Genomic DNA, 12,553 nt, shown 5'->3' with positions numbered 1-12,553 from the left:
AAAGTGTTGACCAGATGAGCACAGAGTTGAGCACAGAAGTAGAGGGCCCAACAACAACAACAACAACAATACCAAAGCAGTCAGCACGAGGCAAAGGGAAAAGGAACGCAAAGCTTACTAGGAAGCTCAGATAGTGATAGTGAAGAGGAGGGAAGTGTTGACCAGATGAGCAGAGTTGAGGAAAGAAGTAGAGGGCCCAACAACAACAACAACAACAACAACAACAACAACAACAAAGCAGTCAGCACGAGGCAAAGGGAAAAGGAAATAATACAGGTGGAGAAATGTACAATATGATCCTCCAGCTGTTGAATTTGATGAAAGTGTTGAGGAAGCCTCAGAAGACAGGTGTGACTGCACACCATACATGTATTTCAAACAGTTTGTTACAGATGAAATGCTACAGGAAATAGTAGAACAAACAAACTTGTATAGTGTACAGAAGCATGGTAAGTCAGTCAACACAACTGCCAAGGAAATTGAGCAGGTTCTGGGTATGTACATGCAAATGGGGTTAGTACAGATGCCCAATGTAAGAGCCTATTGGGAGACGGAAACAAAGTACCTTGCAGTTTGTGATGTGATGTCTCGAGATCGATTTCTGAAATTTCTGGAAACTCAGGCCATGGTTAAAAAAACTACGCGAACAATTCCTATGCATACCTCCCGAGGAATGTCATGCAGTTGATGAAATTATGGTGCCGTACAAGGGAAAGTCTCATCTTCGTGTTTAGTGCTGCGTACCGGTACGCCGAACCGGTACTGGACTTGTAAACAGTTTCGGTTCAAGTCCGGTTAAAACCGGAACGTCGGGAACCGGTACTTGGACTCGCAAAAAAACTAGCACTTACGTATATTCTGGTGACTGTGGTTATTTAAACATTCCCTGATAAACGTTATTCAGCGTCAATAAATGAGTGCTAATCCCAGTGTGCTCAGTGTACAACATCACATATTTCACCTTCGATTCACGGTTTGAAAACGTAGCATTTCGCCACATGCTAATGCTAACCGGAAGTGAAGAATTTTCAGAATAAAAGTATAACATTAATAGTGTGAACTTCCGTTTTTTTTTTTTATAAAACTGATTTAAATTAAATAGTGTATTTAATTCAAAATTACGCCATATCAACATTGATTTTAATTTCTAACAGTATGTACATCACTATGTATGTAGTATGTACTGTATAATGTACACATGTAGAGTTGTAGAAAATACATGGTGTACAGACAGTACACTCTAACTGTACATTCACTACAGTGTAGCCTATGGTGTGTAACAGTGTAATGCGTATAGTCTACTCTACACTCCACCTTTCAGAAACGTTTTAGGGATTTAGGCTTAGTCAGCTCAGGGACTGTTTGGTTACTTTAGTTTGGTAAATGAAATACATGTTTGAACTTTGTAGTAGTTCACTGTAGTTGCTGTCATAAGTCATTTGTAGACTAAGTGGCAAAAAGTGTTTTTTTTACATTTGTACTTTGTAGAGAAATGTAGACACAAGTTGGAAGGGAGCACAATAAACCTGATGAGTTTGAATTTGAGTTGATTATGAGTTAATTTTCAATTGATAATTAGCTCACAATAAGTTCACTTTAGTTACTCACACAACTTGACACAAGCCATGGGTTCAGAACCTGAACCTCTGGACTTGAGTCCGGACCTGCACCTGAATGTGAGTCCAGGTACGCAGCACTATTCGTGTTTATATGCCAGCAAAGCCTCACAAATGGGGGTTCAAGATGTGGGGACGTGCTGGACAAAGTGGCTACCTTTATGACTTTGATGTTTGTCAAGGTCCAGAAAATCCAGACAAGGAGAGATCTGATGTTGGTGTTACTGGAGATGTTGTCCTGAAAATGACATCAACCCTTCCAGCAGGAAGAAATCACAAAGTCTTTGCAGACAACTATTTCACATCAGTTCTACTGGTCGACCACCTGAAAGAGAGAGGAATCCACTACATAGGCACTGTCCAAATGAACAGGGTCAAAGACTGCAACATGATGGATGAAAAAGAGCTCAATAAAAAGGGAAGAGGGTCAATGGACTTCAGAGAAAACCAGGAAAACATCATCATCGTTAGATGGTTTGACAACAAAGCTGTGAACCTACTCTCCTCTTATGTTGGCATTGAACCAACTGGAAGTGTGAAAAGGTGGGATCGAAAAACCAAGACACACATTATAGTTCCCAGACCAGCCATTGTTGAAGCATACAACAAGTTCATGGGAGGTGTTGACCTCCTTGATATGCTGTCTGCACTCTACAAATGCAGCTGTGGTACACTGTCTCAGTGGCAGTTATCAATGCATGGAACCTCTACAGAAGAGACCAGAAGAAACGTGAGCCCAGGATAAAACCCATGGCCTTGCAAAGGTTTCAGGCTTCTGTTGGCACTTCTCTTACAAGTGCAGGAAAGGGCAAAATCAAGCGTGGCAGACCACTATCCTCTCCAGAACCGGACTCAACACTAGTGTTAATTTAGTTGACTAAAATTATGACGAAATATGTTCGTCAACGACCTTTTTTTCCATGACGAAAACGAAACGATGACGAGACGGCACCGACGGCAGTAAACAATAACTGTAACGAAATCATCATGCAATATCGTTGACGAAAAGTGACGAGACGAAAATGTAGTTTACTAAATAAAAACTATGCCAAAATCTCTCTTTACTTTCGTTGACGAAAAATGAGCAGACGAAATATTATCAAAGATAACGTACATTTCTGATAGTCAGTTTTTCTTCCAGCAGTTCCATTTCCGGTGCTGCGGCAGGGCAGCAGCTGTGTGTCTGTGGTGCGCGCGGCGGTAGATTTGAATTACACCGGGCAGCGGCAAAATATGAACTGTCAGGAAGACTCGGGTCTAACTCATGGTCTAACTAACCTTATTTAACAGAAAATAAAATGGCAGCAGTAGCGTGACGTGGGAAAAAAATTAGGGAAAGCCAATAATACGTCCTTTCTTGTGGGTAGGGGGTGTGGTGGTCAATGTAATAACGTAACCAGATGAGTGATTACAGCACCCGGTATCATTTTACACACATTTGTATCATATGCAGGACTTACACACGCTTGTTATCTAACCGACAGGTCCGCACGCACTCTCCAGCCGAAACTCTAATAAGCATTCATTCACAAACCAAGTCAGGAGACCTTTAACGTTTTACGTCCGATTCGCTCCTTTTTTCCTCGCTGTACACAGCTCCAGTTTGGGCATTGGCCTGTCATCAGATTGTATTTGTTGTTGCTGCGGTAGCGGAAGTTTAGTACAATTATTTTTGATGAAATACTCCAAATTTCCACCCTCCATAATTGCACTTGCTTCAGTTGCTTGCTACTTTCTAACGGCGGTGAGAGTGATGCAGTGACGCTATCTATCTTCTATCGATTAGATATATGATTAGAAAATGATAAAAGTAGGGTAGACATGTGGATATTATCCGACTGAACAAAACGTGCATTTATCTAACAGGTTCGTTTTCCACTGACCTTATTTCGAGCTATTTTCCTAAATCCTATGAAGAAATCTCATTGCTTTTTTGTCGAGGGAAACCGAGAGCAGCTTACTTCCGGATTTTAGGACGCGTCACTGCAACACTAAATTGATGCGATTTGATTGGATTGTGAGGCAAGGGAAGCCAGCCGCCTCTGGCTTCCCTTGGCATGGCCCTGACCAATCACAGGTTGGCAGGGGCATCACGTGAGCCTCATCTGATTGGTCAATCCCTCCATTTTTTTCACCAAGGGAAGCCAGATTCGGCTGGCCTCCTCTCGCAACAGAGTGCAATCTACTGTTTCACCATAACATCTAGAGGGGCGCTGTTTGTTTCACTCTTTGTAAAATACTCAATGAGAATGGGGGAGAGACGGGCCAGCAGCAACACACAGCAAAGGAGAATTATTGAAACAAAACAAAGTGTTTTTATTTATTTATTTAAATTATAACTACAATCCGAAAAAACAGGGGAAGCCTGGCTTCCCTTGGCCTCCGGGAGAAAACGCCACTGAACAACAGGGCTTGGGAGCAGTGGTCGCACTCGCGTTAACCGAATACCCCCCCGTCAGCGCGAGTGATTGATAAATTGTGCACTCGACGGATAATAATGGATTATGACGGAAAGTTACGATCCTGTCCGTCAAAATTACTGACAACGAAAAAGTCTAAAGCCACCACTGCTTGGGAGAAAGAAACAATGTGATATTTGGGCCCATTTTCGCTACAATGAGGCAGAGAAAAAAAGCGAATGGATTGTTTTATCAAAAGGGAAGCAATGTGGCCATAACACAGAAAACACCACAAACCTGACCAGATACTCTCTGCAAAGCTGCATTCTTATTCATTCAACCTGTGTTTTTCATCAAATAAGGACAAGATATAAACTTATTGTGAAATACGTTTGACTAAAATGACAAATTATTGGTTTTGGCTAGACTAGTTTGACTGAAATGTTCTATATAATCTGATGACTAAAAAAGACTCAACAGTTTTCATTGACAAAAAGTAGACTAAAATAATTAGTTTTCTTTGACTAAAATAAGACTAAAATGCTCAGACTTTTAGTCGACTAAAACTTGACTAAATAAAAACAGGATGAAGGTGACTAAATATGACTAAAACTAAAAAGGAAATTTAACACAGGACTAAGACTAAAACTAAATTAAAAAATAGCTGACGAAATTAACACTACTCAACACCCCCCGTAAAAGGCAACACTCCAGTGTGCCTGCTGATGTGAGAAAGGATGGCATTGATCATTCCCCAACATGGGAAACCCGACAGAGATGCAAGCACTGCACAGGCAATCATTTCACACATCTGTGGGAAATGTAATGTCCATCTGTGCCTCAACAAGGACAGAAACTGCTTTTTGTCCTATCACAAGGCAAAATAGAGCTTGTAAAAGGGCTCCTGTTAAAAAAAAAACGGAACAAAATCAGTTGAAATGTTTGCCCACTGCCTGCAGGGTCTTAGCAGGTTCCTGGAGGTGGGCGGGGCTGTCGTCTAATCAGCCACACGGGTGGCACCTGGGCCAATAGCTGGAACCCCCAAAAGATCAAGGAGCGCAGTTCCCCCGCAATACCCCTTGTTGTGGCACGCATCTCCCTTCTTTGTCGCAGCCTGTTGGTTCAGGTTGTGACATGTTCAAAATCTTCCAAATGTAATAATCAATATTTGTTTTTGTGTCAAAAGGAGACGTTGTTTTGTTCAATACATTGCCATAAAGGCCTGACATATCAAATATGATTAAAAAAAATCATATATGTAATTACCAAATATTTTGTTGTTGTATTTTGATAAAAGGTTCAATAAACACCTCAATTTAAAAAAAAAAATAGAATTTTCTGACTATTATTTGATGTGTCAGGCTTCACAGGGTTCCAGGTGGACAAAGAGTTGTTTGGGGGGGGGGGGGGGGGGGGAAATCGTTTGTGTTGTTGTAATACTCATTTTGACCACAAGAGGAAGAAGTGCACCAACACACATTAAACCATTCATGTTTTCTTCTTGGTGAGTTTACATTTCTTGCACTTAACAGAAGGAATCCATGCTGCACATTAGCAAGTTGTCATTTATTTATTTTTGTTGGAAAACATGAATGCTTTTCGTCTTAATTAGAACACGGGTTGATGGAGCACAAACCATTTTTCCCAACTGTTTGCATAGTAAAGTAACTTGGATAAATGACCGGTTCAGATTTATGTTCGGTGGTTATGGCTGTAACCTGATCGAAACAATATATCACACTGGAAAATGGACCAGCAGATTTTTGTAGTTTTGCCTCTCAGGACTTCTGTATGTAAATAACATGTCTTTGTCTTTTCACTCAGTTCTGTCAGGCCCACAACTTTGAGTATCTGACGGGTCGTGTGTGGATTGGTTTCTGGCTCATCTTCATCGTCCTGGTGATGGTAGCAGCGGAGGGAAGCTTCCTCGTTCGCTTCATCTCACCCTTTACCCAGGAGATCTTTGCTTTCCTCATCTCTCTCATCTTCATCTATGAGACCTTCTCTAAGCTCTTCAAGGTAACAACGCCAGATGTCACACAGCACACTGAGTTAGAGAATAATTTGACAATAAAGGAAAGCTTTTTATGCAAATTTAAATCCTTATAAGTTTCAGTCCTTCTATTATCATATCTGGAAAGAGCCACTGTAAATAAGTAAGACCGTCTTTTTGTTTCTAGGTGTTCAGGGAACATCCACTGATGGCTACATACTCAAGTGACCCAAACTCAGCTGAAGAAGTTAATGACCACCTCCTCAACCAGCCCAACACAGCTCTCCTGTCTTTTGTCCTCATGATTGGGACTTTCTTCGTGGCGTTCTTCCTCAGGAAGCTCCGAAACAGTCGTTTTTTAGGTGGCAAGGTACCCTGCTTTACTCAGTATATTAACCCTCTGAGTCCCACATAGGACATTTCCGTTTTTGTATACTTTTGTGTTTTGCCTTATAAATTGTAATTTCTTTGCAGTATAATCAAGTGTTACACATCCCAGAAATCAGCACAACCTCAGCTAATGATATATGTCACTCATTAGAGACTTATATACACTATAATAGGGGATATTTGCCCATAAATACAAAAAAGAAAAACACGGAGCTTGAATCTTTTCACTTATTTCATTAAAAATAACTGCTAACCCTAACATTGAAAGAAAAAGAAAATCTTCATATGGGTGTTGAGAGATGTATCCATAGATCTCTTAATTTTGCTCTCAAAGTGCACCAGATTGAGGCTTTTAACTTAAATATTTACTGTGTGTGTGCGTGTGGGGAGTTGCAGTAGAACATTCCTCTGTAGCGCCTCGGCTGCCGCCACTGTGGGCTAAGCCCCGAATGTTTTCAGGTCCAGGCAACGCCCTGAACTCAGACATGAATGAGGTGGAAGGTTTGGGGGGGGCGGTAAATGAGGACAACCTGCTGCGTTGAGGGAAGGCAACCTTTCTACAATTATACTCTCTGAATATCTGTTCACTTTAAGTCAATCTCAAAGGTTTGATCAGCAAAGCTAAATGTCATCTAATATTCTGTTAGCATAGCAACAAAACACACAAAAAAAAAAAGCTTCAATGTTGTCCTGCTTTTATTAAAAACCAAAAAAAGTGTATCATTTGGTGTTAGGGTCTGGGAAGACCCAGCAGCATTGTTGTGGGTGACTCGGGGTCACATTTGGCCCAATCAAGATTCATCTTTAGCCGCTTTCACACCAAGTACTTTGCCGTACTTAGTTCCCAGCACTTAGTTCCCCCATGGAACTAAAGAGCGGATCACGTTCACACCGGAATAAGTCCCTGAGGGAAGATTACGCAAATGAAGCCGCTGACGTCACTTCTTCTTCTTCTGCTTTGGGTTTACTGGCAGGCCGCAAACAACTTCACGGCGTATACTGCCACCCGAAGTCCCCGGCCGGAAGTCCCCGGAGTTGGGGACTGGCTTCAGTAGTAGCTGCTGGGACTCCCAGCAGCTTCTACTGAAGCCTTCCGAGTAAATCGCCAGAACGCTAACACCTCTTTATCTCCACCGCTCCCATGTTTTTTTTTGTGTTGCCATAAGTTAGTGTCTCTCCGTTGGTGCGCTGGGCTAATGCTAATAATGCTAATGCCAGCAAATACAATGGCGGTTTCACAAAACTTTTCAGAGTTTTACGGGCGGTGGTTTGCAATTCGCCAGAATCAGAAATTTGAACTTTTTTCTAAGTTCTAAGTCCTAAGTTCTCTTTTTGGTGTGAACGCAAAATCCCAGGAACTATCGGAACTAAAAGGGAAAAGTACGGGGAACAGTACTCCGGTGTGAAAGCGCGCCCTTTGACTTTAGACACCCCACCCCACCATCCACTGTAACAATCATTTTTGTCATCATGGGTCAAAATGTACCCGCGAACACCATGGACGGTAACAACTTTAGAACACAACACAAGGGTTAAAATGTACTCTAAGGATTACATATTACTTTTTATGTGATAAGATCTTTGACAAGGGTTGACTTGATTTGATCCATGTTTGGTTTCTCTTTATCCCCAGGCTAGAAGAATCATTGGTGACTTTGGCATCCCCATCTCAATTTTAGTTTCAGTGCTGGTGGATTACTCCATTTCCGACACTTACACACAGGTAATTGTCCGAATTTTAATTGCATTTCAAACAAATCTGGGAAATGTGTTCTCAGTAGTTTATTATTCTTATTTTCCTCCTTGTAGAAACTCAATGTGCCGTCGGGCTTCTCCGTCACCTCCCCTGACAAGAGAGGCTGGCTCATCAGCCCCTTTGGTGACAAGCAGCCCTTTCCTGCCTGGATGATGGGAGCCTCTATTGTTCCTGCCATCCTTGTCTTCATCCTCATTTTCATGGAAACTCAGATCACATCGTACGTACAGTATACATTTTTATGGTTATGTTTTGTGTGCAGAATCTGTGTTTAAAAGAAAGGTTTACTGACTTTTCTAATGTTTCCTCCAATCCATCAGATTGATAGTCAGTAAGAAGGAGCGTCACCTGGTTAAAGGTTCTGGGTTCCACTTGGATCTCCTGCTCATCGTCACTCTGGGAGCCTTCTGTCCTCTCTTCGGCCTGCCGTGGCTCACCGCTGCCACCGTGCGCTCCGTCACTCACGTCAACGCCCTCACCGTCATGAGCAAAGCCACGGCGCCTGGTGAGAAGCCCATGATCCAGGAGGTGAAGGAACAGAGGCTCACCGGCCTCGCTGTGGCTGTGCTCGTTGGTAAGGGGAAAGAGAAAGTTGGGAACAGAGATTTTACAATTATAGCTTAGCAACTATAGGCACGCAGGCATATTGAGCTTTAGATTTCTATATGCTGAAAACTGATGTATGGGGCAGTAGTAGCCTATACTGTAGGAGTGGTACTTATCATCTCAAGAGCTTCAAGGGCTGGTATCTTTATTTTGCCTTTAAAGAACCAAAATCATAAGAATATATATCAAAGGAATGCATTAAACATGTGTTTATCTTTAGCTGCAAATGCCTGGTCTACTAGCCTGCTAACTAGCGCTCTGCGCTTAGCATTATTTCCAAAGCAAAGGCATTAGCAACTTCATTCTTTGTTTGTGTTACCTGTTATGTCATAATAATTCCTTTAATATAAAGTACAAGTTGCAAACTTCCATGGGAGAGCATTTAACCTGCAATGTTTCTGATTGTCAGCAGGGAGGGACTGCACCTCTTTAAAAAACTCAGATTGTAAAGAAGTCTTTGAAAGAAACCCCCCCTATTCTGACTTGATTTTAACCTCAGTAAAGATGCCCAAGATGCTAGTATATCAGAGAAAATTCAGCTTGAGACAGGAGTTTTCAACCGATTTATAGCTATATTGTTATTGTTAGCTTACAGGAGCTACAGTTGGAAAACTGCCAGCGACAGTTGGGATTTCAGCCAAAATCAACCAGAGTTGGGTAGGAACTAAAAGCCTTCTCTACAACAGTAGTAAACTGGAGACCCATTACTTCTAAAAAACAGAGAATTTAGCAGAGTAAATCTACCACCATTAGCTAGAACATAAAGCTTGACAGGCAAAGCAAAGCTAACCAAGGGTGATGAGGCCTAGCAAATGGGTTAGGGTTAGTGGTTGGTAGAATGCTCCTTTTTGAGTGCAATGTGAATATTAGTTTGATTGTAAATGCAATTATAGACCTAAGAAATAATCAAGAAAAGCTTTTAATTCCACAAAATCTCATAAGAAGTCGCAATAAACACATATTTTCAACACACAACAGTGCATCTGTACGGAGCTGGAGGAGAAGAGGGATCTGAGCTACTGAACACTTCCCGAGCAATTATTCCATTTTATTATCCGTCTGTTGGGGTTGTATTTTTCTTATTACAGTGCTGGACTTTCCAGGAAATGTGTCTTGAAAGAAAACATAAGCTCTAAAGGTACAGAGTGCCACTTCTGCAGCTCCTGCATGTCTAGACATTCTTGGAGTATCAATCAGCCGTAGCAAAAGCTATCAAGGATTTTACATTCTGTTTACGAATTGTCCTCAATATGAATCAAAAACGATTTTTGAAAAACTTTAAAAAGTAATATCCGACATGGCATCTCCGTGTTCATCCACAGAATAAAAATGTTGCCAACAAAATATCGAAGTATTTAATCCTGTTTGGGTATACGACCATAATGAGTCATCATGATTTTTGAGCTTTTGTTTGATTGAAATGCTGTTGGGATTAGGAGAAAGATTTTAAGGATTAGCTCAAAGAGCGTTTAAACCAAGGCAGACGAATAGTGAATATGGTTCAAATAAACGCTTTTGACTGTGTTTGTCATGAAGGATGTTTGCTTGTTCAATAAATAGTTCTCTCAACAGTTGCAAATTATTCTGATGTTTGCAGTTTATCCAAACCTAACCCTAACCCTAATTCCCCTTGAACCCCTGTCTACCCTTCAGGTTTGTCCATAGTGATGACTGACGTGCTGCGCCTCATCCCTCTGGCGGTGCTCTTTGGTATCTTCCTGTACATGGGGGTCACCTCTCTGACAGGCATCCAGCTGTACGAACGCATCACACTCATGGTCACGCCCGCCAAGCATCATCCCGAACACATCTATGTTACCAAGGTAAAACACGCAATATGAATGTTGACATGGCCAAGTATTTTATAGTTTGTGGTAAGAACGAGAAGACAAACCCAGCTGAGTGGTTACTGCAGCAGAGACCTGGTGTTTTTTTTCTTGGGTTACAGCTTGATTTGACCGAGAGACCTGAGTATAGATTGGTGCAGCCATGACATATGGGTTAGGCTGACCTGGAAGTTAGCATCCAAAAAGCAAGTGATTTGTCCATTGTCAAAAAATGCAGGATATTCTCCACATATTAACTTTATTTATTTTTATTTTACCTTTATTTAACCAGGATAGGTCTCATTGAGATTAAAAATCTCTTTTTCAAGAGAGTCCTGGCCCAAGAATGGTAACGGCACAGTTTCAGACAGTTTTACAGTTACAGACAATTAAAAAAACACACAATCACAACACAGTCATACACGAAGTTTAGCCAAAGCATTTACAGACACAGCGGCCTGCTTCAAGGTCAGTTAACACCACTTATATGATGTTTGAAGCATACATGCAGTCGGCAGAAGTAAAAAGCTAATGTTAGACTATAAATTAACTAAATCACAGTCACATGGCTGCATGTCACCACCATTTAGCTAAAGGCGGCTAATATTGGCCGTATTTCAACCATCAAAATACGCTCAAGAAAACATTGAGTCTGAGACAGGGATTGAAATGTTAACTAATTCCCGGGTGGAGGACTCAGCAGTAAATTGATTTGATTTACAGCTGTGACAGTTTTGGACTTCTCCATGACAAGCAAATCCGTGTCGAACTCTCTTTTGATAAAGAAATGACAGAGTAGGGATTTCACCTACTTCCAAGATGCCTGGAGAAGGGAACATTCTGCTTGAATTCAGACCCCAGAGTTATAAGGGGGGCTGTGAAAGTGAGGATGTACTTTTTGTGTTATTGACTTATGATGGATAAGGTGGGAAATGGGTTTTGAAATAATATTCTTTCTATGATCTGGAAACAAAATGTAAAATGTGAACACAGGTTAAAAAATAAGTTTCCCTCGCCAACATTTCACTTTTCTCCCCTTGTTTTCACATAAATAAATAAAAAGTCATTCAGATCCTTATCCTGCCAAAAAATGTTTTATTTCACGTGGCAACATATTTTCCTACTTGTTTCACAGATTAAACCAAACAAAGTTATACACACAGGAGAGAAAACAATTTGGATCAGACATATGCTGCGTTCAGACCGGACACGATGCGATGTTTGGGGGCGGCGCGAATACATGTAAAGTCAATGCAGAGACGCGGACAGATGCGAATTCGCTCCGACGGCGAGCATGAAGCGGTGGACGCGGCGCGAATCACGCGATTGAGGCGATTGAACTGTGCCGCGTCAAACGCGAGAGTTCAATTTTTTCAACTCGAGCGTCAAATTCACGTGACGCGTTCTCGAGGAAGCCAATCAGCGGTGAGTATCTCAGCCTGCCGTTACTGACGTTCAACCAGAAAACATCAGCTGTTAGCAGTTAGCACACAGAGCTCACAGCTCCTCATATCTGTTCAGAAACTGTACAAAAGTTAAAAGTACAAACCACAGACTGTCTGTGTCATGGCGAATACAGTCGCTGGTTTATTTATGTCTGCAGGCTGTTGTTATGAGTGTGGAGTGAGCATATACAACGTTAGCTTAGCCTGGTCGACCCAATCTCCATTCAGAAAACAAGCATTTTAAAAGGTTTTTCGCCTGCCGTCTGTCTGCAGACTTGTCAAAGCATTAATTCATGGTTTTTACTAACCGGCATCAGTATGTTGTTACGTCGGCATCATTTAGAAACGTGTATTACAATTTAATCACGGTAAAATATGTTAAAAAAAAATTTTAATTCACATTTTTTTTTCACCTTTATTTTTCAATATCGCGATAAATATCGTACCGTGGACTTTTTATCGCGATATTATCGTACCGTGAGTTTTTGGTATTGTTACATCTGTAGTGTTGATATACGAACC

General features: G+C 41.3%; 1 protein-coding gene across 1 annotated transcript in view; it reads left to right on the top strand.

Annotated features, from left to right (window-relative positions):
* The window catches only part of LOC117549488 (anion exchange protein 3-like), a 121,055-nt gene that overhangs the window by 98,239 nt on the left and 10,263 nt on the right, over nucleotides 1-12,553 (top strand). The window contains 6 exon segments of the mRNA XM_034221453.1: nucleotides 5,840-6,034; nucleotides 6,196-6,378; nucleotides 8,032-8,121; nucleotides 8,208-8,374; nucleotides 8,475-8,728; nucleotides 10,414-10,583. Coding sequence (XP_034077344.1) covers nucleotides 5,840-6,034; nucleotides 6,196-6,378; nucleotides 8,032-8,121; nucleotides 8,208-8,374; nucleotides 8,475-8,728; nucleotides 10,414-10,583 — 1,059 coding nt within the window.

The sequence above is a fragment of the Gymnodraco acuticeps genome, unplaced genomic scaffold (assembly GCF_902827175.1).
Source record: "Gymnodraco acuticeps unplaced genomic scaffold, fGymAcu1.1, whole genome shotgun sequence".
NCBI lineage: Eukaryota > Metazoa > Chordata > Actinopteri > Perciformes > Bathydraconidae > Gymnodraco > Gymnodraco acuticeps.
The sequence above is the reverse complement of the archived record's forward strand: the minus strand, read 5'-3'. Positions and strand labels throughout refer to the sequence as shown.